The sequence below is a fragment of the Oreochromis aureus genome, linkage group 20 (genome assembly GCF_013358895.1).
Source record: "Oreochromis aureus strain Israel breed Guangdong linkage group 20, ZZ_aureus, whole genome shotgun sequence".
In the NCBI taxonomy this organism is placed as follows: Eukaryota; Metazoa; Chordata; class Actinopteri; order Cichliformes; family Cichlidae; genus Oreochromis; species Oreochromis aureus.
Window position 1 is genome coordinate 3,322,834 of NC_052961.1, and position 27,165 is coordinate 3,349,998.

Here is a 27,165-nt window from a genome sequence, read left to right on the forward strand (position 1 = left end):
CTGTCTAACAGATATCTAGGAAAAACCTTCTGGTTGTGTTTGAATGTATTTGTAAATGTGTAGGCGTGTCTTCTGAAGACGCACACGAGAACCGGACCGATGTGGTCCAGCTGAGCCTGGACAGACGCGCACATACACACCTTCACTTTATCCACCCCGACACACACGCACACACACACACTGAAGGACAAACTGCAGAGCACTTTGATTGGAGGATGCAGGGGACGAATGAACCAATGGAGGGTTCGTGGTGAGGCATGATGTAAAGCTGCCATGTGCAGCCAGTTAATACTGATCTAACACACCTGTACAGTCACCCACTGACCTGTGGATACAGTGATTGGTTTTAGTTTGTGAATAAAGTGTTGAATGCCAAACTGTGCCTTTCCTGTCCAATGTGTTTTTGTCTATAGAAATCTGTGAATGTCTGTTTGCAGAAAATCTGAATTAAGACAAAAACTGATCACTACAAAGACAAAAAATAACCACAAATTACATTTTTATTTGCTAAAATCATTAATGAACTCCAAAACTTTTACCTTAATCAGTATCAAAAATCAAGTAAAAAACAATTTCAATATTTTAATGCCAGTTTTACATTGAAGATTTATAAGAAACCGTTTTTTTCAGTGTGTGTCTTATTTTGAAAGGTTTCCAGGAAAGAGTCTCTTCCCTAAAAAATAAGGCCATGACAGTACAGTTTAGATTTGCAAAGCTGCAAATGAATAAATGTCCTCTGGACAGACAAAACTAAAGTGGAGATGTTTGGTTTCCTCCTAGTGTGCTGCTGTGACAAACAGCATATTAGCACGAACACCAGCTGTCAGCACAGCGGCGGAGGGATCATGATTTAGGCTTGGGCACTTTCTGATCACAATGGTGCACTCTGTATACCAAAGTAAAATGGAATCCAATGTGACACCTGTGTGACAGAGACAGACTATTGCTGTGTCCCAATTCATAGACTGCATCCTTGTAACATATTTTCAGAAATTATAAAATGTAGCTGTGTAAACTTCAAATCTGCTCGGTTTATCAAGACGTCACATATGGAGACGTCTGTTACCCACCAGCTCGATAGCTGACCGGGAGGTCGAGGCTCACTAGAGCCGACGAGAACAGCGAACTCGCGGCACATCGTTTTCAAACCCCCCGCTGTCTTTCACTACTCAGGTTAAACATGATATATAGGTCACTTAGATTAGACTTAGACTTAAAAATGTTATTGTTTGGCTTTTTTCAGTGTTTTATTTGTTCCTGAGTAAATCGGTTTGGCTGAGATTAAAGTTATAGTTTTCACACAGCTGAATAAACTTCAAACAGAAAACTGATTAAACGGAAAACTGATTAAACAGAAGTGTGAGATGGTCGAGAGTTTACTCCAATGTCCTGTTATATTTTAGGGAGCAAAGAGCAGACAGCTGAGTTTATTAAACTCCACCGAGACAGCAGTGATGCGAATCTGAAGGCTAGACCGTCCCATTTCACACCCTCGCACTTGCGCCCCTCTCGGTGTTCGGAGGACCCAGCCCATGTAGACCGCGAAGTCCGGGTCCTATGAAGGATGCGGCCCCTGAATTGAGACACGGCTAATGATCCTGCAGCACACTGCAGCAGATCTACAACAAAATGTTGCTGCAATGGCCCAAAGTCCAGACATCAACTGGACTGAAAGGCTGTGACGGTATTTTACGAGAGCTGTGCATAAATGAAAGGCCACAAACATGAAAGAACAACATATAGAAGAGTGGACCAAAAGCAGCATCAACAGCATCGGGCTTTTATTGGTCACTACAAAGAACAACTCAGTTAAAATAATTATAAAACCACACATCAACATAATTACAGTCTGAATACAGGCACACTTCTTTTGTTTGCATTCTTTCCCATTAACATGTTTTTGGCCATCACTGGGCAGAGAAGAATCCAGCACTGATGTTCCATCCAGCAATCAGAAAGCTCTCTTTTTAGCTCCATTTTTGGTCTCCACCACCTCTTGAGTATGTTTTTCCCCCTTCGGTTAAACAGCTGGTCTCTAAACACTGTTTTTTCTTTCTTTAATTGGGAAGTGACTGCAAACAGCTTTTATGCACAGTGGTTACAGTCTGACACCACAAAACAGTTACAAACCAAACTTTTTATGCACAAAATCATCTGATTCAGTACTGACGTAAAACACTGCTAAATTGATTTAGCACAAAACATTTTTTATTCATTAATAGTTTTACTATTTCTTTATTGTAACGACGCTTCTTTGCATTAAATCCTGTCCCAGTGGAAAGCAGGTTTATTTTCCCATTTATTAAATGGTTCCATGTGTGTTGCAACCATGAAAAACTTGCCAAATCTTCTCTGCCAATGTCCAACAGCTCATTCTGTTACTGACTCTTGCTGCTGTTTATTGGACTGGTTCATGATTTTTTTTAATACCAGCAGCATTTTCATCAACATTTAGTATGTCTCCAGAAATAGCCACAGCCTCACACTCTGTCACCCACTATGACAAAACCGGTCCCCTTCCCTAACATCTTGCATCTTATGTACTGCCACACAAACGTCTGACAGTCCGAATAAAAGTACAGCATCCTTAATCTTTACAATGAAATGTCTGAAACTATGAGGAGAAATCTCTGAGAAATCCTCTTAAATCTATCACTATTAAACCAATAGTGCCAGTCTACATGAACCATTGGCTCAACTGATCCCATCCCAGTGGTATGTATACAGCCTTGTAGGTCTGTACAGTTGTCGTTTCCTGGATTCGCCTCATGCCTGTAGAAATACAAGAAGCACTGACAAAGTAAAACACAAATAATTTTTCTTTCTTTCTTTTTTGTCTTACATTATTTTTCCAGTATCGCTGACTGTGGAAGGGGGATTAAACTGCTATTTTAAAAAGATCTTTAGTCTTCTCTTTAATTTGGTTAAGCATGCTGAACCCCCTGAGAACAAACACGCATAAAACTGTTTAAAAGAAAGTTTAAGGTGGTGAGAACTGATGCTTTACACAGGGGTGAGGGTACTCGCAGCCCTCAACACTTCCCCTTCAAACCAGGTTATATTACTTTTCATTGAAGAAACTTATTGTCGTACAGTAGATGCAGATGTACAAACACACTGGATAAAAACACACAGCAGGTAACAAACAACACGTCAGTTAATCAGTGATGGAGATGCTGCAGAGCTTCATTCAGTGATCTGCAGAGACACAAACGGCTCATTAGGAATGCTGATGGAAGCAAAACAGTGTTAAACTCTGCTTTGTGCGACCATAACTCACCATGGCGACCTTGCTGGTCTGTTCACGAGTTCGAATCCTCAGCTTGTTGACGGTCGTCTCGGCGATGTCTGCTCTCTCCTCGGCTTCGTCCAGCTCGTGTTGGACTTTGCGGAAACGTATGGCAGTGCAGCTCACATGCTCCTCCTGGTGGACAAAAACATGATCCCTTTTAAATAAATGTTATTTTATACAAATTAGAGCAGCTCTAAAAAGAAAACTTTTAGGAGGAAGAACCTCCAGCAGAACCAGGCTCAGGGAGGGGCGGCCATGTGCCCTGACCAGTGAGGGGAAGGGCTTTTCTGCCACGGTTGCTCTCTGTTGATGTCAGTGTTTGCATGCCAGAGTATCAATTAGTAAATTCAAATGGTGCATTTACTAAAAGTCCCAAATAACTGTGGCGCTCAGGAAATAAATAAACACTCACAGCGTTCTCAGCTTGTCTCTTGTAGCTCTTCACTTTGGCCTGCAGCCTTTCAATGAGCTCCTGCATCCTGAGCAAAGTCTTCTTGTCCTCCTCTGACTGCACGAAAGCACAAAGATCCAATAAAAACACAGAAGACGGGACCAACATCTGTATGACAGCAGCAGCTGGATGCAGTGAGGACCTCACACCTGGTACGTCAGCTCCTTCACTTTCCTCTCGTAGCGTCGGACCCCCTTCTGATACTCCTCGCTCTTCTTCTGCTCCAAAGTCAGCTCCGTCTGCAGCGCCCTCACCTGCACACACAGCAGCTGATTTACTTCCTGCTGGTTACCTGGTACTGATATGGAGGAGGAAAACTGCCAAAATCAAGCATGAATAAATAATTAAATGACTCAATAAAAAATGTGCAACTTTGCACTATATGCATGCATCAATTAATCTATGAGAAAAGGTAAAATCATATGGCAAAATGCCCAATAAAAGGAATTGATTTAAAAAAGGAAAATTAAAAAACAAAGTATCAATTGATGTTCCATTTTATAACTTAATGTTTCAATTTATTATCAAGTGCATTTTTTTAGTGCATTTAATGGTGTCTTCATATTTGGATTTTTTTGAGCCATTTACTTTTTCAGTTTTATTTTTAATTATATTTTTGCAGGCAGAGGAATCTTAGCAACAAAGCATCACTCAGAGATTGAGCTCGCTGTTCCTCCCCAAACAGGTAAGGGTAGCTCTTTATTAAACACATGCTCTTTCTACACTGTGCTTCCAAGCGTCAATAACAACATAACCAAACTCACTCATGGTAAATCATTCTTTCCATCAATCAATAACTGCCAATGACTTTGTACCGCAGTATAAACAGAACAGTTAAAAGTCATGTAACCATAAACAATACAACAAGAACATCTTAACAGCAGCACATGTCCCAAGGCATGATGGGAGATAACTAGCTGATCCCCCAACATGCCACAATATTTTAATTCATACAGTGCCAGTTTACAACAACAGCCACATCAATGTGTTTTATACTGTAGGGTTAAACCTCAATCAATCTCAAACAATCAAACAACCCCCCTGTGAGCCAGTACCTGGCAACAGTGGGAAGGAAAAACTTCCTTTTAACAGGCAGATAACAGTAGAGGAAAATTGTTCCCAGCACAAATATTCTTTGCCAATTACTTTTTTGATAAACCTCAAATAAAGATGTTTACCCTTTTTTAAGATGACTCTTGACAGAGGCAGTTTTTTTTTTGTCAGATAAAGTAAATGTGCCTTTTTGGAAACTGACCTAAGAAATTACTCAGACGTTTTGGGGTTTTATTTATGTAATGCATGTAGCACATCCACCACTGTGTAGAAGAGTATCTGTATGACAGAAATACGGAAAAGTAGAATGTGTCCTTGTTAAACTACCAGGCGTTGCTCTGAAACTTGATTTAACTCACAGTGAGAAACAACTTCGTGACTGAGTTTTCACTCACTGTTGTCTCCAGTTTGTGGAGTTGTTTCTTTCCTCCCTTCAGCGCCATCTGCTCCGTTTCATCCAGTTTCACCTGCAGTTCTGTCAGAAGAACAGAGATGCTGGTAAAAACACGGTGACATCTGCAGGTAAAGTATGTGAACAAGTGAACTAACAGAAACAGTTTGGTTGTTTTCTAAAAGTGAGGAAATAAGAATATATATTGTGCGTGGTTCAGATAATCCAGATAACAAATGTGCCAGAAAACGTTATCATTAATAAAGTAGCTGTTCTGAAAAAAAGCATTTTAAAGGACTAAAATTCTGGTTGATTGTGACGTGCACACTGCCCAAGAAGTCTGTGCTTTAGTTTTGATCAGCTAATTTCTATTGTTTTATTAACCAACTATGACAGGTGACATCTTTTGTCAGTAATGTTATTGAACCTTTTACAGTAGACTCCATATTCCTCTTCATTCTCTCCAGCATAGTGCTGCTGTCCATCTCCTTCTTCAGCTCCTCCGCCATCATAGCCGCCTGGTGAAGCACAAACGTTAACAGGATTCATGTAATAAGCATCTGAGGCTGACAGAGCGTGTGATGGATGGATGAATCGCAGCTTTATGGGGTAAATAAATTGGGGATACAATGATTAAGAAATGCTGAAATGTCTCAGTTATTAAATTTAAAGATTAATAAGGTTTTCCAGCATCGAACTCAGTTAACATATGATGAAAAATACAATTTAACAGCAGCAGGAGCTCAGCTATTGGTTTGATCAGAGGTCAAAGGTCATGGGTCAGGACTAACATCAGTGATGGCCTTTTTGGCCTTCTCCTCAGCGTTGCGGCTCTCCTGCATCGCCTCGTCCACCTCTCCAGTCAGCACAGACAGATCGGCCTCCAGCTTCTTCTTCTGGTTCATGAGGCCCGCGTTCTAAAACAGGAAGTCGTCAAACCGTCCGTCATGATGAAATATCATGCTCATATTTCAACATGATTGTATTTGATGTGCCATAATTAATTAACCTGTGTAGCGAGCAGGTTAACTCTCTCTGACACCTCCACCAGCTCATGTTCGGCCATCTTGCGGGCGCGGTCAGTCTGTTCCAGGACCCCCCGCAGCTCCTCCTCCTCCGCTGACATCAGTGAACACCGCCGCTCCAGGAGGGCGATTTGCTCTCTGAGCTGATTGGTCAGCTGGACTTTGTCTTCTAGCTCCACCTGCTGCTCTTTAACCTGCGATAGAGTTCAGCACAACAAGATTAGCTTAAACATTATATCATTTGCGGTGCTGTTTGAGCAAGCTTTGTTTTGGTTGTCACTTGAAGTTTTCACTTCAACTGCATTTTTCAGTCCATGATTAATGTGATAATGAAGCCCAGTGTGGTCAGTAAAATGCACATTCCCTGGACACTGTTTTTGCTCATCAATCTGATGTAAACAGGTGGGGGTACCTGTGTCTGCAGGTGTCTGATGATCCTCTGGCTCTCTGCTTGCTGTCTGTTGGCGTTTCCCAGCTGAACCTCCATCTCGTTCAGGTCAGACTCCATCTTCTTCCTCAAACGAACCGCCTCGCTGCGATGACGAATTTCTGCCTCCAAATTGGCCTGCATAGTCTCCAGGGAACGCTGCTGGCTCCCCCTGGAGGACAGCACTGGAGTTACCTCTCAAGTCCATCAACACTAAGGTTGCAGTTGTCAGGTCTTTCTCTGGTTATGAACCTTTTTTTCTGGTATGACTGGTTGGGGCAGACCCTACACAGGGAAGGAGCTGTGGGCTCTGTGCTTATGTGCTTTAGGACTGAGGCCTTAACAGCAGAATTATAGACAGTCACTGCTCGCTGCACTTAGAGGCCGTCCATTCAGTGCAGAGCCTTCCATCTACCTCGCGAGCTAACAGTAGCTAACAGTAGCTAACAGCAGACCTGTCCTGAGGAAGAATAACCTGGACCAGAAGCTGCTGTTGGCCTTCTACTGCACCTGAGTGAAGAGCTTCCCTCTGCCTCGCCAGATCCTCCTGTCTCAGGAAAACCAGGACCATCACAGGTGACCCCTCGCACCCCACTCACCACCTGTTTGACCCACTGCCCTCTGGTCAGCGCCTCAGGTCAACCTGGTCCCACACCTACCTCCAGACTCACTAACAGCTTCTTCCACACAACAGTTTTTTTTCTTTGCATTACTTCCAAGCACTTTGTAATGACAATAAAGGGCTATTCAATTTAATTCAATTCTATTCTATTCCATATACTAAGTCCCTTTCAGTCTGTCATTAATATATTTATTACCTGAGGCTGTCGATCTCCTCCTCTTTCTCTGAAATCTTTCGGTCCATCTCTGCCCTTATCTGCTCCAGCTCCATCTGATATCTCAAGATCTTGCTTTCCTCATGTTCCAAGGTTCCCTGATCAATGGAAATGTAGCAGTTCAGGCAAAAAAACCTTTATAGATAATTGATTACAGCAGGTAATTACCTCTGCTTCCTCCAGGGCAGCTTTAATGTCGCTCTTCTCCACATCGAGGATCTTCTTCATCCTCTCCAGCTCATGGATCGTCTTCCCTTCCTGACTGATCTGATCTGTCAGATCCATAATCTCCTCTAGAGACAAAATAATGAAAACACTTTGATACACTGGAATTTAATCCCTTAACTCACACAATATTAAAAAAGATTAAAACATTGAAGTAGTTTGTTCACTGAACTACAACTTTGGAAAAATACTTACTCTAGCTACAATGTAAGGAACTCTTGTTGCTGAAGTGTTGTTGAAACAGATTAAAGGAACACCGCTCGTTTGAAGGGTATCCCGCCGTGATGGCATTTGCTGAACATTATGGTTCAAGTAGTTCTGTTTCTCATAGATTTCTATACAATCAGACTTCTCTTTGGAAACAGAGAGTCGCCCCCTGCTAACTATTTCAAAGAGTGCAGGTTTACAGCTCTTAAGTATTGGAATAACTTTTCAGATTTATGTTGACTTTCTTTAGACACCAGCTGTCACGGTACTGGGTCTGTGACCCAGCGTTTCATGGTTATTGGTTAATTTATATTCCTTGATTATTGTTATTCATGGTTTTTGATTCTCAATGTTTTTTGCTTATGTTATATTTTAGTTTATAGAATTTAGGTTTCTGTTACTTTGTCTTCTCCGTGTTCCACGTGTAGCCACTCGTCTCCATGTTCCCTCTGTCTTCCCTGTCAGTCGTCTCTATGTCTCAGTGTCTGCATCTCTATGATTGTCTCCTGTTTCCTGTTTTACTTTGACAGTCCCTTATTCCTTGTCAGCTTTCCTCGTTTCCCATTCCCTCGTTACTCCTTTGTATATTTAAGCCCCGTGTTTTCATTTGCCCTTTGTCGCGTCGTACCTCCCCTTGTTTCTGGTTTCAGAGTTAGTTCCATGTTTCTAGTTTCTTTGAGTTTTAGTTCAAATTTCTCAGTGTTCTTTTTCTAGTTTTCAAGCTTTTGGACTTTAGTTCGGTTTTTGTGCTTATGTTTTGAACTTAAGGCAGAAGCTGCCTTAAGTTCACTTTTTGTGTCCGAGTCCTGCATTTGGGTCCACCTCCTGCCTGCCACTGCCTCACATGACAGCTATGCTGAAAACAATGCACTGCATGTGGCTTGTCATTATATGATAAACCTCTACCTCTCTTCACATCATGATATTCTCCATGATATTGACCTTGTAAGACCAGGTCCCTGAAGTGAACATATAAGTGTAATTACAGTAAGTTAAGAGCACAGGGGAGGTACTGCAGTACCCTGCAGGTTCCTGTTTTCTCGTTTAATCGTCTCCAGCTGGTCCAGAGCTTCTTCATAGCAGTTCTTCAGTTTGAAGAGCTCAGTGCTCAGACTGCGAGACTCTTTCTGCGAGGCCTCCAGCTCCATCTGACACTCGTCAAACTTCAGCTTCCAGTCACTGAGCACCTGCATCAAACCAATGCACAGATTTGTTTCTGAGCACACCTACAGATTATGGGCATTAAAGTGTAACTCTCCAATGTTATAATGGGGAATCGTGCCATATGTCTGACCATGTCAAAGGTGCGTTGCCTCTTGTCCAGAGCCAAAGCTGCAGCGTTGGAGCGCTCCAGTTGGACCATCAGGTCTTCCATCTCTATCTGCAGACGCTGTTTAGTTTTCTCCAGTGAGGAGCATTTGGCCTGAGACGCCTCTGCAACTTCTTCGAGAGTCTGCAGTCTCACGACCAGTTTCTTCCTGCAAATACAACACTTCACCTTATTAAACCTTACCAAAGTCTAAAGTCAGTAGCTGCTTTGAATCAAACTAGATAAAGAATTTAAACTGTGGTCTTTGCATTGCCCTATAATGTGTTAGAACGGGACCTCAGAGTGACGTGTAGCTACAGCAGTGTTGTCTTACTTTGCTTCCTCCAGCTCCTCTATCCTCAGCACAGCATCAGTCTCATACTTTGCTTTCCACTGAACCCCCTGACTGTTGGCTGTAGACAGCGCCCTCTGCAGTTCAGCCTTTGCTTCCTGCTCCTCCTCCAGCTGTTCCCTGAGGAGGCTGCAGTCGTGTCGGGATGCCTGCACCGCATGAGCCAGCGCCACGCGAGCCTAAAACACAGACACAGGATACATTTGTTCCAATAAAATACCTACAAAAAGGTATTAATAAGAGCACTGTAGTGACCTGATGTGTTACAGGTGTAAGAGTTAAGTATTACTTTGCTCTCCTCCTCCAGCTGTTTCTTCATATCCTCAACATTCTGGCAAACGCCCACCTTCAAGCGCTGGAGCTGAGCAATCGTAGCGTCTCGCTCCTCCAGACGACGTCTGTACTCGGCTGAAAAGGCGACAGTCAAAGGTACATGAGTACCATAAGTTTGCTGTATCTTAGACATCAGATATTCATTTATCATTTGTACAATTGTATTTTTGGTAGGTGTATTTACTAAGAATCATGGACTAAACATTTGCTCAGATTCAAAAACTTTCATCATTTCAGATCAAACATTAAAAAAATACAGCTGTTGTTGGACCTTTTTTATGACTCAGAGGACAGAACACTATCAAGAACAACCCTCAGATACTTAAATTATCCACCAGTTCAATGGTTCACTATTTACTACTGTTAGTGTGATCCTAACAAGGGCTGCATGTTTGTAATGTAAGTTTTTACTTTTAAGGTATTTCATCAGTTGAGCCTGAAATTCTTTTTTTAGATGCACAAAATGAGGAATATCAAACGGGATTTTTTCAAATGTAGCTGTAGAAACCAATACATCGATGTAAGGAAACTAAAGAAGTTCAGTTTTTTAAAATTGGTGCCATTAAAAGTAGCAAAATCATCTACTAGTGGTTTCGATTTCAGCCACGATTGCAGCGATGGCCATCATCACTAGCTTGAATAAGTTTTTATTAACATTTTATGAGGTTCTCTTTGTCCTGTTAGCAAAGCTTAAGCTGAGAGGGGAGAGAAATTTTTGGCATCTCAATAATTCTCCATCACCTTTCGCTGTCAATTAATGTTTAATATTATTATGATGATCACTATAAAAATCATTTTTAAATACTTTTTTTCTATAGAGTACATTTTTGTTCTAATAATCTTAACACAACAGACAGGAAGGGGTGCAGAAAGGAGAGGACATCCACACAGAGTGCTGCAAGATGTAGGAGAAAGAAAATTCATGCAGCCTAAAATCACGTGTTTAATCTGCCCCAGTTTAGCCATAAAAATCTGTAGAATCAGTGTCTGGTGTGTCTGTGTGCTGTACTGGTTTCTGTGACTGCTCGTGCTTTCTGAGCGTTGACTTCAGACAGTTGTCTCTGCAGCTCATCTGCTCTGCTCCTGCTTTCATTCAGCTGGTCCTCATAAACCCTGCACATCTTCTCCACAGCAGCCTGCACACAGAGAAGATCAATCAACAGAGAAGTCACAGTTAATGTGGTCTAAGAAACATGATCAACGTGTGGTGGTTACAATGTAGAGACTGTAGTAAAACTGAAATCTGGTCCCACTGCACTGCGTTAACATGTTTCACACAGGTTTAAAGTGTAAACAGGTCAGTGTGTTCAGGCTCCAACATCTTTCATCTTCTACAGTTTACCACTCGGCTAATGGCCATTTTTAAGGTTCTGATAAAGTGATGAAAGTTCATAGCTGAAAGAGCAAGAGCCACCCTTGTTTTGTGCCCTGCCATCAGTTCTTTACAGGGCCAGCAGGACTCAACATGCGAGTAGACTGACACTGATAAACCTGGTGGAGTGGCCCCTTAAGCTGGAGGTCTATTCCTACCTTGGACCTGGAGAGCTGCTCCACGCTGGCAGCCAGGTCATCAGCCTCCAGCCGGAACTCCGCCTTCTCCTTCTCCAGCTTCTGTTTGACTCTCTGCAGAGCATCTATCTGCTCGCTGAGCTCCGTCACCATGTCCGAGTGCTTCTTCCTCAGGGTGGCTGCTGTTGCCTCATGGTGAAGCCCCGCCTCCTCCAGCTCCCGCCGCAACTTCAGGAAATCTGCCTCTCGCTTCCTGTGCAATAAAACAGTATTCGTGATATTCTGGGTAAATCTCAGCATTGAGATACTAATCCATCCACTGTCAAAGTCTAAAGGTAGGAATTTACATCTGCAGAACAATCCTGATGATTCATGACAGAAGTCCCAAAGATCCTGTGTGCAAGGTTACTTCTCATTATCATTAGGCCTAATCTTTAACCTCCTAAGACCCGAACTCTTCCACGACATGCATTTCTAATTTCTCTTTGATATTTGGGCTGATTGGGACCCGGTGAATGTAAAAACAAAGAATTACCAGATTTTTTTTTTTTACCTGATTTTTGTTTCTAAGAAAAATAAGAGCCACATATGAAGATATTCATTTGAAATTTCAATAGAACAGTAGCAGTATAACGTCCTCGTAAGTGGATATCAGGCCCCTGAAGAGCACAATTGAGTATTTTGGTCTAAATAACCCAAAATGTGATGTCCACATATGTGGACGCCAGGTCCTAGGAGGTTAAGGGGTTTCTCTGACATACAGCTACGGCTGTGTTCTTGAGATCCCCATATTAGGGGTCTTTGTTCTTTATGACATTATAAAGTGTCGACGTCTCACAGTAAGTACCTGTGCATACAATGACGATGTTATTTTAAAACAGCCATGATTTGAGCACTATGTATATGACAGAAAGTAAGGAAACACAGGACGGGTCACCACTAACGTAGCTGCTGTGGCTCTGACTAATGGACCCTAATGGATCCCTTTGATGGAAGTTATAAATCACCGAAGCCTATTTTAACCTGTTGAGGGCGATCTGAGCTGCTGAGGCTCCTCCTGCCTCCTCCAGCTTCTCTCCCAGCTCCTCCAGTTCTCTGGCAATGTCGTTCCTCTGACGTTCCGCCTTGGAACGCCACGCCCGCTCCGCCTCCAGCGCCTCCTCCAGCTCCTCAATACGAGTCTGAGGAGGGCAAGTACAAAACAAACTATAGCAGCAGCAGTGAAGAAGCTGAAGCTGAATAAGAGCCTCTCTGCACCAACCTGAAGCTCTTTGATCTTCTTATGAAGCTGAGCAGCCAGACTCTGCTCATCCTCCACTTTTGACTGAAGCTGCACCAACTCAAAGTCTTTCCTTTAGAGAAGGGGGAAGAGAGAGAAAAGCATCGATGGTAATAAAGTACCCTTTTTTCAGTTAAAATGAGCCCTTTCAGCTAAACATTTATATTCCAAAGCTCTGGACATTTCTCCTACTTTCTCAGTCTCTCTTCCAGCTCTTCCTTCTGGTTTTCCAGGTCCCGCACTGAGTCCATGGACAGCTTCAGATCCCCCTCTAATTTCCGTTTGGTTCGTTCCAGATCGGTCCGCACCTTCTTCTCCAGCTCCAGCGAAGTCTCAACCTGCACATGAGTTAGAAACCAGTAATAACAGTAGAGAACATTACAGGTCTTTTCTGGACCAGTGCGTGCTAAACAAGCTTTCAAAAGTTGGTTGCAGAAATTCTGAAAGTGCCAAAATCTGCCAAAAGCCCAAACCTGTGATGTCCACTTGAAGCTGGCTCCAAAAGTAAGTCAAAGCTGTAACACACTCCTGTGTTGAAATTTCCAGCTTTACAGCAGAGTTAAACATGTTGGCTCTCTATCGTGATGCTGTATGAGTGAAAATTTTATCCACTCGTTTGGATTTTGTTAAGGCTTAAGGTTGGGGTGAGATGCTAATGACCAGCTAATGCTAGCAAGTTTGAAACAAACACAGACACATTTCTGCTAATTAAATAACAGAAAAGTAAAATACTAGAATTTAAGGGAATTCATATGAAGATTTTTCTCAACACTAAAACTCAAAAACAAATGAAAAAGTTACCTGAATAAACTTCAGGTTCAACCAGTCGTCTCAAGCTGCTCATCCTTCTACTCGAGCGCCACAAATAACAGTTTATTATTACAGCCTAATGTCAGACATTCCAGGAATATCTTTCCTTACACTGTCCACTTGCTGCTCCAGTCGAGCTTTGGCCTTGGCCAGCATGTTGACTTTGTCCTCCTGCGCCTGGAGGTCATTCAATGCCTGCTGGTGAGCTTCCAGCAGGGCAGCCTTCTCTCTGCTCAGAGATGCGATGGATTCATCTAGAACAGACATCTCCTGTGATAGGTTCTTCACCTGCATGGAGAGAAAAAACAAACATTATTCTATCAGTGAGGGAAGTGATGGAAAGCAGCACTGACATAGTCCTTTTTGGGGAACAAACCTTGTTCTCAACCCCATGTCTCTCTTTCTCCACTTTAGCCAGGGTCATCTCCAGGTCATCCACGTCTCTCTTCAGCGATAACACCTCGTCCTCCAGCTGACGCTTCTTGGACGTCAGCGTGGAGCTCACCTCCTCCTCGTCCTCCAGGCGCTCCTGCATCTCCTTCAGCTTTGACTCCAGAGAGATTTTAGACTGAATCAGCTGGTTGCAGCGGTCCTCGGCATCCATCAGGTTGTCCTGCTCCTGGATTGTTTGGATACAAAAAGTAATTTAAATATATGAGGCCAGTCTGTATATCAGTGGCTAACAGCTGTATTATGGACAGGGTATATTAAAAATTATGAATAGGTGCATAAAATTCTTGTATAATGGACTACACTGTATATAGCGTGACTAAAATTGTGCTCTTATGACAGCACGTTCCATGATAATGACTAACTGGATTACCAAAACAATGACAGTTTTTTATTGGTGGGTGCTTAAACCCACAGAGGGTTTGCTGAGACTAAAAAAAGCACCCAGAATAAAAGGAATCAACATATTTTAAATAGCAAAGCAGGAATATTATCACTATGACCTCAGCGAGCGAGAACGCATGATTACAATGACAGAAAGAAATCTCGAGCAGAACTAAGCTGGGTCTTCTACCAGTGGGCAGATGTGGGGCCAAAGATAAAAAAGAGATTTATAGAGACTATGAACAATAAACAGGACAAAACACAAGCTCATGCAGAAAGTAAACCTTTGTTAACCTTTTAATGACCACCAGGTTTCTGCCCTTATTGACTCAGTTCTCTGTTTTCTATTATTCCGTGAAACCCTGCTGTAAGGATCCTGATTTGAAGTTGGCACTGCTCCTTTAAATTTCTTTGTGGCTTACTGCTTGAAGCTGAAGAGCCAGGTCATTTTTCTCCTGAACCAAAGCCACCTGCCGCTCCTCCGCCTCCTTCCGCTTCACCTCCGACCTGATGAAAAAAACAAAATGGCAGAACATCAGACGTCTGTGCGCGTGCAGCTCATTTCAGTCTGTAGCCCCGATTCAAGCGCAGGCGGATTAACAGACCTGCCGTAGGCCTCTTTTAGTTTCTTGAACTCTTCGTTCAGAGCGGCCAGTTCCTTCTCTACCTGGGCACTCCTGAGCAGCGGACGGAGCTTATAGAACAACATCATCCACGGCCAAGTCCTCACTGAGAAGAATGCCCTGATGGCAAACTGGATCACCATCGCAGCGTCCCTGAGAGGAAGAAGAATTAAAAATCACATCAGCCCAAAAAAACAGGTGATGAGAGTCAAAACAAGAGCAACATGCTGCACTACGCAAAGTTTAAACATCTTGGCGTGGTCATATATTCATGATACTCTGTAGAGGCTGCTTTTCTTTCTTACAAATACAACTTCCTCCTTCCTTCTGATCAACCTCTCTGGCATCAGCACTCCTTTGTACTGATATGTTGTCATTCATTCCTCTGATAGATGTGATATTGACCTTTGCAGCATCAGTTTCTGTCGCTCCATCCTCATGAGCTTCCCTCTGCATATGGCCTGAACGGTGGTGAGGATCTGAGACAGACGGTTGTCCCTCATGTCCTCCAACTGACCCAACAGACCCGCCTTAAAGAACACCTGAGACGAAGCAACGGGACCATCAGCTTAACTCCAAGAACTGAGGTATCAAAAGCAGGGCTAACATGAGTTTGTTGTACCTTTGTGTGTCCAAACTTGTACTGGCTGTGGTCTATTTCAAGAGAGCCCAGCAGTTTCTCCACAGCCTTCCTGTTGTCCACAAATGAGTCCTCTGGAATCGCAGAAGGGTTCAAGATACGATAACTGGGAAGAAAAGAAAATTCCATTATTGAAGAGCAATATGAAAATAGTAGATGAAGTAAATAAATATGTGTTAGATATGGGACTCACCGCTGTCTGAACTCAGCGTACAGGATGCGGTTCGGAAAGCCCTTCCTGCAAATCCTGATCCCCTCAAGGACCCCGTTACACCTCAGCTGATGGAGGACCAGGAAGGGATCCATCACACCTGGAAAAACAAAGGAAGGCATCTCAAAAAATAATTTTAACAGTGCAGTCCGGTGCAGTTATTTGGGGCATGGGAAGGAACTATAATTTCCTTTTGTCAGTGCAATTTAAAAGTGTGTCAGTGTCAGTGTAAAAGCCATTACTTCAGATGGTTTCTTTACAAAAGTACATTGAGCATTACGCTAAAACCAAACTGAAACAGAAACTGCATCAACAAATGCATGTAGACATAATATGGCTGTTGTGACTTGTAAAGTAGTGCTAACAATATCTTTGGTAATATTTCTGGCACAAGACAATAAAATCACCTTTAGTGGTGCCAACGTGAAAAACACCACCACATACAGACCATTCATTTAGCAAGTTTATTTTTCTGGGTGAGGACGACTACTGGACAGAGACCAGCTGTCAGTAGATACCAGGGTTCATGTGTTTACCTGGATTCTTGCTCTCATTGGGGATTATGCAGCGCACAAAGTGAGGTTGAGTGCTGCGAAGGTTAGCCATCAGCTTATTAAGATTTTCCTGTAATAAACACACAGTTAGTTGAAACCTCTGTCATAGTGTACAGCAGGGGCTAAAGGGTCACATGACAAACTGAGACTGTTGTGGAGGCTCTCTCAGATAAACTTATAAAGAGATCAAATTAAGCTTATTGGTTAGGCCCTCCAATGACACTCCCAGTTTCTCCTGTGGCACCTTGGGAAAATGAATTGCCCACCCCTGGTGTACTGTAATAGTGTCTCAGGGGAAGCTGCCAGTCACACCCACCTTGTGCAACTGTGAGACAGTTTGGAAAGAAGCTGCTTTCTTCCTCCTCTGTTTGGTTTCAGCCTTCGGATCAATAGCTAAAATAACACAAAAAAGCAAGACTCAATCCCAACACACTCATATAGTTGAATTCATTTTTATAGTAAAACGGTTTTCAATAAATATTTAGTGCAGCTGTTTTTTTTACGCATATCCGAGCTGACGTAGTTCTCAAAAAGTCCAGCCATCAGTTTGTTGGAGGATTTCTGGAAGAGGGCCACCACCGTCTCATTCAGAGGATCTCTGTTCTTGTCCAGCCAGCCTGTGATGTTGTACGGCACCTACAACACACACCAGTCAGTTCAGCTTTTTACACCAAATCTTTAATGTGACATCAACCTTGGCCAGATCTAACTTGAGAGAGAAAGGCGTTGCATTCAAAGCTTATTTGCATGACAGACGTTCTCAGGTCAAAGAAAATGTCCAGATGTTAGCTTGTAGATGTACCAGATGTTTTTCCCACCTCATTTTATGTCAATCAACAGTATCCTTTATTCTCACTGATAGTTGTTTTAACTGCTTACCTCAAAGCTGAGATAAGTTTTAACTGTTGAGCCATCCAGTTCACATTGCTAGCAGTTAGTTTCCTTGTTGTCATTACAAGTAACCGAATTTCACTGATGTTCTGTGGCCACTTTGCTGCTGAGCTCTTCTAGCCACTGGTTTCCCATATGACTTAAAGCATAACTATGGTCCTATATAATAAATAACTGGATGTGCTAAAATCCATTTATACCAAATTAAAATATCATAAGATTTATTTTTTGTCAACTCAAGCCTTGAAAAACCATGCTGAGAATATCACACAAAAATTCTGTCCATGTTTATATCTTTAGGATTTTTTGTGTTCCTTATTCAAAGTCACACCCGACCAATTCCCATCCCGACGTTCCCTCCCCAGCAACATTCTACATGTCCAGAGTTTCAACCCAAGCTCAAGTGTAAAATCCAAAGCTTTATGGCTTCACCTGAAAAGGCCAACGTGACCAACAACAGAAAAAAGTGACTCTATGAAAGGATACCCACCACTCCAGCATAGTGAACCAACTCAAAGTGCGTCTCATATTTGCGCTTCTTGTCTAGACGCGGCCGCTGGAAGTTTGGTGACTTCCCTAGATGGTTGTCGTAAAGTTTGGTTTTAAAGCTGTGGTCCGTGGCTTTGGGGAACATACATTCCTCCTCCATGATGGACAGAATACCCATTGGCTGGACAAAGGAGCTCTAATTAATTCACTTCATATTCACATAGGCTTCATATTGCAATCATCCAACACAATCCATGTAACACACAAACATACCTTCTCTATGAGGTCTATGCAGGCCTGTAAGTCCAAACCAAAGTCTATGAAGGTCCACTCGATGCCTTCAGCCTTGTACTCTTCCTGCTCCAGGATGAACATGTGGTGGTTAAAGAACTGCTGCAGCTTCTCATTGGTGTAGTTGATGCACAGTTGCTCAAAGTTATTGAACTGCAAACAGAAATGAACCATATTTTTGAAGTTACTGATCAAAAGATGCTTAACTCTGCAAAATGACAGAAAGCCAGATGAGCTTCTGCATGGCGAGTGACACCAAACGAGACAAATCTTTTCTCTGAAAAGCTGTCTGCTACTGTTTCCTGTGCTGAGTTTTAGCTGACATCTAGGATATCCTTCTGTATTTCAGGACTTTTATTTTAATGATTGCGCTATTTTTACAGTAGCATTTATTTTCAGAACATATATTTGGTGTCACTGGAAAGACCTGGACCATGGCTGGATTTGAGAGTTGCTGAATGTGTTTCTTTGTATTTCCTTTGTACCTCAAAAATCTCAAATCCGGCGATGTCCAGGACACCGATGAAGTACTGACGAGGCAAAGAAGTGTATAAGGACGAGTTGATACGACCCACCAGCCACTTAAACATGCGGTCATAGGTGGCTTTGGCCAGGGCGGCCACTGCATAGTTGACCTACACACAAAACATGACCTGTTAGGCTTCCTGGAACCAAAGATAAACATGTTTGGAAATTTACAGTTAAGTTTATGTAGTAAGACAGAAAACTTTGATCACCTGTTCTACAGTCTGTCCTTTAACAATAAGCTCATTTCCCACTTTCACTCGGGGATTCAGCAGGCCTTTCAGCAGGTCAGCAGAGCTGATGCCCATCAGGTAAGCTGCCTTATCTGCACCTTAACACACACAACACATGCAAGTAATTATCTGAGGTCTCTACCAGTACAGACTAGACATATATTTCACAGTTATACAAAAAGATTTTTAAAAAAAGTAATGATCTGCTCAATTGAATGCCAGGTAGTTATAAAGATCAACTACAATGGACCATTTGCAACTGATAATTGTGGCAGCTCAGCCATAAGTTCATAATACATTCTCTGAGGTTGTGTATTGTGAGATTTGGGCGAGGTCTGCTGTTTCCATGTTAGTCCTAGCTCATGACCTTTGGCCCACAATTGGTATTGCATTGGTACAGTCTGTACCTTAACCAAGAAATTGAAATTGAAAAAGTAATTTTTGCTAAAAAGACAAAAAGGACCAAAACTCTATATTGTTGCTTCGTTATCTTTTCATCATATCCCACCAAAATCTGAAGAGCTTGTGACTTCATGGTGACTTGCAACTTGGCAGTATAGCATTGGCAGTAAAAGGCGGGTTTACCTGCATTTGTCTGCTTTAATAACACACTGTGAGACAACAGAAAGCTTTCTGTAAAGCTCTGCCCAAAATCTCTGCCAGGCAGCATCACTTGCACCCATTATACAAACTAACTGTTGTGTCTTTGATCACATGGTGTTTAAGCGGGTCATACTTTCTGTGCCATCCGCTTCAGCCTGTTCTTCTCTCTGTTTCTTCTTGAACTTCATGTTACCGAAGTGCATGATGGCTCCAACGATTTTGTAGCAGCCGTACTTCTCCTCTGGAGTGAAGCCCAGCGTGTCCATGGCATGCTGCACACAAACAGATTAAAGTTTACACACACCATCAGAGAGAGACTTTTCTTTGAGACGCTGTGTTCATCTTACATCGGTGAGCCTCAGTTCCTCTCCGTCACTGATGCCCTCCACTGTGGTCACACCCTGAGAGCAGAAGTGGTAGTCGTAGGGGTTGGTGGTCACCAGCAGCATGTCTGCGTCACACATCATGAAATTATGTTTTATTAGTTAGTTAGTTAGTTAGTTATCATAGTTAACCCTCTCTTTCTTCCCACGCTCCTCAGACTGTAAATGGCATGTTTTTATATTTTCTGTGGTTACATTTCATAATGCTATTGTTCAGTTATTTGGTACGCAGAGGCAAAGATAGAAAACTATAATAGTTGCCTCATTGTGTTAGGTTCAGTGATAGTTTTTTAGGATGGAGTGCCCACTCCGGGTCAGGGACTAGACCCTGCCCCAAGTGGAGGAGTTTAAGTATCTCGGGGTTTTGTTCACAAGTGATGGGAGAAGGGAGCGGGAGATCGACAGACGGATTGGTGCAGCGGCTGCAGCGATGCGGATGCTGTACTGGTCTGTTGTGGTGAAGAGGGAGCTGAGTGTAAAAGCGAAGCTCTCAATTTACCGGTCAATCTACGTCCCTACCCTCACCTATGGTCACGAGCTGTGGGTAGTGACCGAAAGAACGAGATCACGAATACAAGCGATGGAAATGGGTTTCCTCTGAAGGGTGGCTGGCCTCTCCCTTACAGATAGGGTGAGAAGTTCGGCCATTTGGGAGAGGCTCAGAGTAGAGCCGCTGCTCCTCCACATCAAAAGGAGCCAGTTGAGGTTGTTCGGGCATCTGATAAGGATGCCTCCTGGGCGCCTCCTGGGTGAGGTCTTCTGGGCATGTCACACCGGGAGGAGGCCCCGGGGCAGACCCAGGACACGATGGAGAGATTATATCTCTCGGCTGGCCTGGGAACGCCTTGGTGTTCCCCCGGACAAGCTGGGGAGAGGGAGGTCTGGGCTTCTCTGCTTGGGCTGCTGCCTCCAGCCCCGGATAAGCGGAAGAAAATGGATGGATGGATGATAGTTTTTTAAGGTATTTGTCTGGGGTGCATAGACTTATGCACCAAAGCCTCCCCAGATTGCTGGGTTGATACATTTGATTTTAAAGACATGCATTGTTTTTATTGTTCTGCATGTTCTTGGTTTTATTTCTGTTTCTGTTAATAATGCAATTCTATTGAATTCAATGTTATTTATATAGCTGGAGTTTTTCATTGGACAGTTTATTGCACTGGTTGTTTTGTTTTTTTGTTTGTTTTTTACCTTGTAATTCTGGCTTGTGATTGGACAGAATCTGGTAATAGATGTGGTAGCTCCTCTCTCCGGGCTGCTGGAAAACAACTCTGGACTTTTCTAAAAGGTCTGAGTAAAATAAACACAAACTACGTCACTCATCAGCCAAAGCATCGAGAGACACCCACAACACCTCACAACCCTTCAGTATCTGACACTGAGATGTTAGTAACACATCTTGTCTTGCAATACCACTAAGCCATAAAATGTAAGATATTGGAAACTTGGAGGACTGTATAGTAACTTCAACTGCTGCATGACTTAAACTATTCCTCAGTAATTTGTCACGGAGCATTAGGAGTGTTTGGGATGTACCTCTTTTTCCAACAATGCCCCAGAGCTTTTAGTTGTTGAGACAAGTTTCCAGTGAACTAATGTGCTGTCTCAGCCCTTTTTACACCCGCACGCCTTACAAAATTCTACACTACCTAATGATGGATGGCTTTAATTAAAACGTATTTGTGGCTGTGGGATAATAAAATGCCATTTGAAAAATGCTGAGTAGAAAAGCTAACATGTTCGGCTAGTGCAGTTCAAACAAATTCAAACTCAGAACAACTTTTTGAGAACACTTACAGATGTCGATGTCAGCAGACGCCAGTTTCCCTGTTGGGCCAAAGTGAATTCTGATGAACTTGCCCTGAAGCACACAAATACAAACCCACAGTCTTTACAACATGTCTACACAAAAATTCACACGAGACACAAAGCTGTGTTCTCCACTGCAGCCATCAGGATGAACTCACAAAGCGGGAGGAGTTGTCATTGCGGATGGTTTTGGCATTCCCAAATGCTTCCATGGCTGGATTAGCTTCAATAATCTGATCCTCTAAAGATCCCTGAATACAAAGAGAAACATTGCAAAGACATATTCCCAGTATGGTTCTTTCTTTTTTTTCACTATGGACTGGAACAATTAAGGAAAAGGGAAACTGTTGAGACATCTTACTCCTTTTTTCACATTTTCTCCTAAAGCAGCGACGATGGCGAAGTACTGTATCACCCTCTTGGTGTTGACTGTTTTCCCGGCACCTGACTCACCGCTGAAAGGATGGTGTAAAAACAGAGCAAATTTTCAGTTAAACAATTTAAAATATGCCTTTATCTGTGAATAAGAGCAATAAAATATTGGTGCTACTTCATTATGACATGTCTCTGTTGTGGTAACTTGAAACTGGATGTAATGAGCGATGGATGGGTCTACGGAAGAAACCAAGGCCCTGTGCTCTCTTACAGTAGTGACTAGGGATGTAACACTTACACAACCAAGACTGGAACCTTGTTTGAAACAACTGGAATACCTATTGCCATCCCTATGCCATGATACCCATGTGGAGTAAAGTTAAATCATGCTAGTCAGATGAGAGCTGTGATGTTTAACAATCACTCAGCTACCAAGAACTGGAAGTAATTCTGAATCCAATCCTGGTATGTGGTTTATATTTTTCTGCTCCTAAAGAAGAACCAAGGTGCCTCAGTATCCCTGAGCCTTGTGTTCCTCCGGCTTTCTCTCTTCCTCTTTCCTTTTGGATTCCATTTCAGTCTTAGCAAGTTAGAGATGTTATTGGTTGGCTTCCCGAGGTTGAGACCAATCCACCTTTAACTGCAGCACGTACTCCTTTCATAGGGAAGATCCTTCCTCATCAAAGTCTATCTGAGTTTTCTGTGAGTGTTTCTCTGTTTGGGCCCTTAGCCCTATCTCAACCCCTTTTCCTCAGGGAGAGATGGTCCAAATCTGTCTGGCCTTTACCCTTTGACTCGTCTAGCATGGGTGTCTCTGTGAACAGAAGTGCAGTTTTGGAGGATTTTAGATGCCCATTAGCAACTTTTCAGCATCTCTACACCATCTTTTTTTTCTAGATTTGGATTTCCACAATACATTTTTTTCAATAAGACCATAAACTGTGACCATTAAGCCATCATGAAATAGTTACTGAAGTTACAATCAAGGGAGTAGCGCAGGCATTTACACTAGAGGAGTCTCCCCCTGCTGGCCAATAGAAAGAATGTTCCTGGTTATCAGCTTTATGTTCTGACCTAGAAGCTACTTCCATGTTTTTATATGCATATATATCTGTGGTTTAAATTAAATAAACTGCAAGTTTATATACAGGACATGGTTTGCTTTTCTCATAAAATTCAGATTTCCATGTGTATTTTTATTATGAGGTCATATTACCGACCGTAATGTTAGACCAGCTGTGATTCTGACTTACGTGATGAGCATTGACTGGTTCTCACGATCTGTGGGGGAAATAAAACCAAGTGAATAAACGTCCAAGAGGCAAATCATGAGCTCAATGTTTATCAGCACCCACATGTGTGTATGACAAGCAAACAGAAAATCACAAAGCAAATGATCCAATGAACTAAAACTGATTTCCAGTTCCTGCATGACAATATTGGTATGATAGCCAAACAGACGCACCTCTGTATGGCTGTTTCTGGCTTTGGGAACCTTTGGGAAGCACACTCTGACTGTCAGGTCTCACTAACACTGCCTTCCACTAAGCAGATTGTTAAAAAAAAATGTATTCACCCATTCACCTAAAGTGGTACGTATATTGACACCATAAACACAGACTATACCCTTAATGTTTAATTGCAATAAAAGGTGCTGCATAGAAGACATTGTCAAGTGGCTGGTTGCCAGGTAACGACTGCAATGAGAAAGCTGACAGCATGGCTAATGAGGCTAAAGGTGACTCACTCTGAAGCAGGTCAGTGTAAGCATTGTCAGCGATGGCGTAGATGTGGGGCGGCATATCTGCACGGCGCCTCCCTTTGTAGGCTGTCACCACCTCAGGAGTGTAGACCGGCAGCCATTTGTATGGATTGACTGTGACACAGAACAGACCAGAGTAGGTCTGACGCAGAGACACACAGTTAGAAACGCACAGTGAGGAAGATGGAAACATGTTTTTGATGGTTATATATTAGAGTAGATGCTAACATAGATCATCCACATGCTGTATCTCCTCCTCAGGTTGAAGAGGACAGATGCTTCGTTCAGGTGTGTCAACATGGCCATGTCCTCTATCATGTCAAACTTAGGAGGGTTCATTGGCTGGAGGTCGTCTTCTTTTACTATTAGAAACTGAAACACACAAAGACACTTAGAGCTTTAGTTAAACCCCACACAGTGAAATTTAACTATTTGTTTTTTGATTATGAAATAAAATCACCAATGATCTTCTGCTTGCAGCTGACTCAGGACTTATCTCCATCCTCATTCTCCTTGACCTTACAGCAGCTTCTGATACTATCTCCCACCGCATCCTCCTTCACAGATTAGCATCTATTGGCATCAATGGTACAGTACTCGCCTGGTTTAGTTCTTATCTCTCTGGCCGCTCACAGTTTGTTCAATTACTCCCTCACAGATCAGTATCTACTCCAGTTAATTCCGGTGTACCCCAAGGCTCTGTCCTGGGTCCTTTACTTTTTATCATCTATCTCCTACCCCTAGGTAATATTTTAGGAAGCATAACATCCAGTTTCACTGCTATGCAGATGACACCCAACTCTACTTATCCTCCAAACCCACAGCTACTCTCCCACCTACATCCATTTCTGACTGTTTAAGTGAAATCAAGGTCTGGTTTATGCACAACTTTCTTAAACTCAATGGCAATAAAACAGAATTCATTTTAATCGGCACCAGATCAAAACTGACTACAGTTCCAACCAGTCCTTCATTATCCATTGATAACTCTGACGTCACATCCTCCCCCCAGGTTAAGAGTCTTGGTGTCATCCTCGATAGCACTCTGTCCTTCACAGCACATATAAATAATATCACTCGGTCTTCCTACTTTCATCTCCATAATATTAACCGCCTTCGTCCCTCACTCACTCCACACAGTACTGCCATACTTGTCAATGCTCTTGTCACATCCCGTTTAGATTACTGTAACTCTCTCCTCTATGGTCTACCTCATAAATCCCTCCATAAATTGCAGTTAGTTCAAAATACAGCTGCTCATATTATTTCCAGAACTAGATCCACTGAACATATAACACCTGTTCTTAAACAGCTCCATTGGCTCCCAGTTCACCTCCGTGTCAATTTCAAGATCCTGCTTCTCACTTTCATAGCGCTTCATAACCTCGCTCCTCCATATGTATCCGATCTTCTCCATACATACTCACCCCTTCGTACACTCCGCTCTTCTTCAGCTTCCCTTCTGTCTGTTCCACCTGCTCGCCTGACTACCATGGGACTCAGAGCCTTTAGTTGTTCTGCCCCGAGACTTTGGAATTAACTTCCACTTGTTCTCCGGACCACACACTGTCTCACCTCTTTTAAATCACTACTCAAAACTCATCTATTTAGAATTGCACACACCTGATCTGTCTTAGTCCATTTTTACCTGCTCAGTTTTTATACTTACCTTTATATTTTTATGACTGTTTATGTCTAAATTTTATTTTACCATGTTTATTATATATACATATTTTTTTTTATGTTTTTTTATGCTATTGTTCATGTGTTATTGTAAGGTGACCTTGAGGGTCTGAAAGGCGCCTATAAATAAAAAATAAATGTATTAAGAAAAACATTTTATATCAGGACAGCAAAACGGTGCATGGAAACAAAAAAGATTAAAAGGAGATGTAGTTTTATTTTGGGGGATAATTGGGGCCTGCATGTTTCTACTCAATATATTGAATTACTAAATAATAATAAATAAACAGCATATTGAGTAATTAGAATTAGCTGGCTGACTAACCCGTCCGTCTTTGGTCTCCACAGTAGTCTTGTCTCCATTCAGCTCTCTGATCTCCACTTCAGTGTATGCTTCAGTTTCATCGGGCATCCAAACGCGCTTCGTGCCTGAGAGAAATGGATTAGATAGTATTTTAATACATACAGCATCTAGAGCTATGTACAGAGCAGAGGTGGGAAGTACAAATACTTTGTTACTTTGTTAGTTTCTAATTTTCAGGTATCTGTACTTAATTTGAGTATTTATTTTTCTGAAAACTTTTTACTTTTACTCCCAACATGTATAGTTGTACTTTCTACTGTTTACATTTTCAAAACAGGCTCCTTACTTTTGGTTTAACATTTGAGGGGAGTTATTACACGTCAGTGCGCACCTTCAGACATCAAACCGATGTGAGCCTAAACAGTAGCGCATGAAAGGTGAAGTACTGTTTGCGTATTAATGACCAGGGGATGCTGCATACTGTGCGTCATAGTTTGTTTTTTTAAAGGTAAGAACTGCTCGGTGTTATTTGATAAACTGGAAATTTAAAGTTTACACGACAGTCCTCTTTTTTAAAAAGTCAGATATAATCTGTGTATCATCGTATTCATATCGTGAAACATTCTACAAAACAAACTGAGGCATGCTAATTTTGTGTTATTCAAAGGCTGCAGTAAAAATACTCTGCAGTTTAGATTTGGTGGGTTTAAAGTAAAGAACAGTGTGTGATTGGTGCACAGATTAATTGGAAGTTAGGTGATGATGCTGAGATTCAGTCACTGAATTCCACCTTCATACCATCTAGTATAAAAACAGCATAAACTAGTCTCAGTGTAGAAGATGGAAATCAGCCGAGGCAACTCTTGAAACATCTGTTTACATCTTGTTGAATTCAGTTGTGTAAATCCACAAAGAGCAGTAAACCTCAGAGCAGCAGTACTTAAGCAAAGAAGCTGAATCACTACTCTGACTTTTACTGGAATATTATTTTACACTAGTTTCTTCTCTTATACTCAAGTACAGATTGTCAGTATTTTCCACCTCCGGTACAGAGAAATATAAAAAGGAAACAGAGACCGTCAAAAGCTTGGGCCTTGGCAGCCAGCTGCTCCAAGTTGGTGAGGCGGAGGTAGCGAGCCGCTTCTCCAAACTCCGCCATGTCCAGGAACCGAGACATCTGAACACACAAACATCACAGATATGAGCTTTCATTAAAGAGCCTCAGAGGGTCGTTATTTCCCGAATGCTGTGGAAAAGATGTGGTACTTCTTCTCGTTCTCTTGCGTTGGCTGCAGATATGTTCTGATACAAAGTTCAGATGCTCATTTTCCACCAGTCACATTTGAGAGGATGTGCACCGTCATTGTTTAATGCAAATGTCAGCAGTAGCTTTCTCATGTAGAGGCTGCGTCTGTTTCTTGAAATTATTTACAGTGAGAAAAAAATAGAACATGAG

The 27,165-nt window shown here is 42.3% G+C and overlaps 1 protein-coding gene and 1 long non-coding RNA gene across 3 annotated transcripts; one reads left to right on the forward strand and one right to left on the reverse strand.

Moving 5' to 3' along the window:
* Positions 1 to 1,759: 1,759 nt before the first annotated feature.
* Positions 1,760 to 25,742, reverse strand: LOC116310096 (myosin-7-like). Its single transcript, XM_039604747.1, has 44 exons — positions 25,727 to 25,742; positions 23,951 to 24,084; positions 23,708 to 23,864; positions 23,214 to 23,241; positions 21,947 to 22,040; positions 21,744 to 21,836; positions 21,574 to 21,637; positions 20,968 to 21,066; positions 19,741 to 19,844; positions 19,527 to 19,665; positions 18,770 to 18,888; positions 18,518 to 18,667; positions 18,015 to 18,185; positions 17,743 to 17,922; positions 16,865 to 16,997; positions 16,678 to 16,754; positions 16,344 to 16,431; positions 15,790 to 15,907; positions 15,579 to 15,702; positions 15,362 to 15,498; positions 14,939 to 15,109; positions 14,756 to 14,840; positions 13,876 to 14,118; positions 13,611 to 13,787; positions 12,882 to 13,027; positions 12,672 to 12,762; positions 12,434 to 12,591; positions 11,432 to 11,663; positions 10,911 to 11,037; positions 9,858 to 9,976; positions 9,551 to 9,747; positions 9,202 to 9,385; positions 8,929 to 9,094; positions 7,644 to 7,768; positions 7,458 to 7,573; positions 6,625 to 6,811; positions 6,197 to 6,406; positions 5,979 to 6,104; positions 5,615 to 5,705; positions 5,192 to 5,271; positions 3,893 to 3,997; positions 3,705 to 3,800; positions 3,281 to 3,424; positions 1,760 to 3,198 (listed from the first exon to the last, which is right to left on the reverse strand). The coding sequence occupies exons 2-44, from the start codon at positions 24,059 to 24,061 to the stop codon at positions 3,187 to 3,189; spliced, it is 5,574 nt and encodes a 1,857-aa protein (XP_039460681.1). The 5' UTR covers positions 24,062 to 24,084; positions 25,727 to 25,742; the 3' UTR covers positions 1,760 to 3,186.
* On the forward strand, positions 12,674 to 14,048 carry LOC120435340. Of its 2 annotated transcripts, none has more exons than XR_005609663.1 (3): positions 12,674 to 12,799; positions 12,923 to 13,193; positions 13,914 to 14,048. It is a non-coding gene; the product is annotated as an uncharacterized LOC120435340 (long non-coding RNA). The 2 variants fall into 2 exon arrangements; XR_005609664.1 differs by having other exon boundaries at positions 12,709 to 12,799; positions 12,986 to 13,193.
* Positions 25,743 to 27,165: the final 1,423 nt, after the last annotated feature.

Coding starts and splice junctions, on each gene's coding strand:
- LOC116310096 (XM_039604747.1), bottom strand. CDS start 24,061: ATGAACCCTCCTAAGTTTGACATGATAGAGGACATGGCCATGTTGACA. Junction 7,574..7,643: donor CTGCCCTGGAGGAAGCAGAG/GTAATTACCTGC, acceptor TCCATTGATCAG/GGAACCTTGGAACATGAGGA. Junction 5,706..5,978: donor CCAAAAAGGCCATCACTGAT/GTTAGTCCTGAC, acceptor GTGCTTCACCAG/GCGGCTATGATGGCGGAGGA.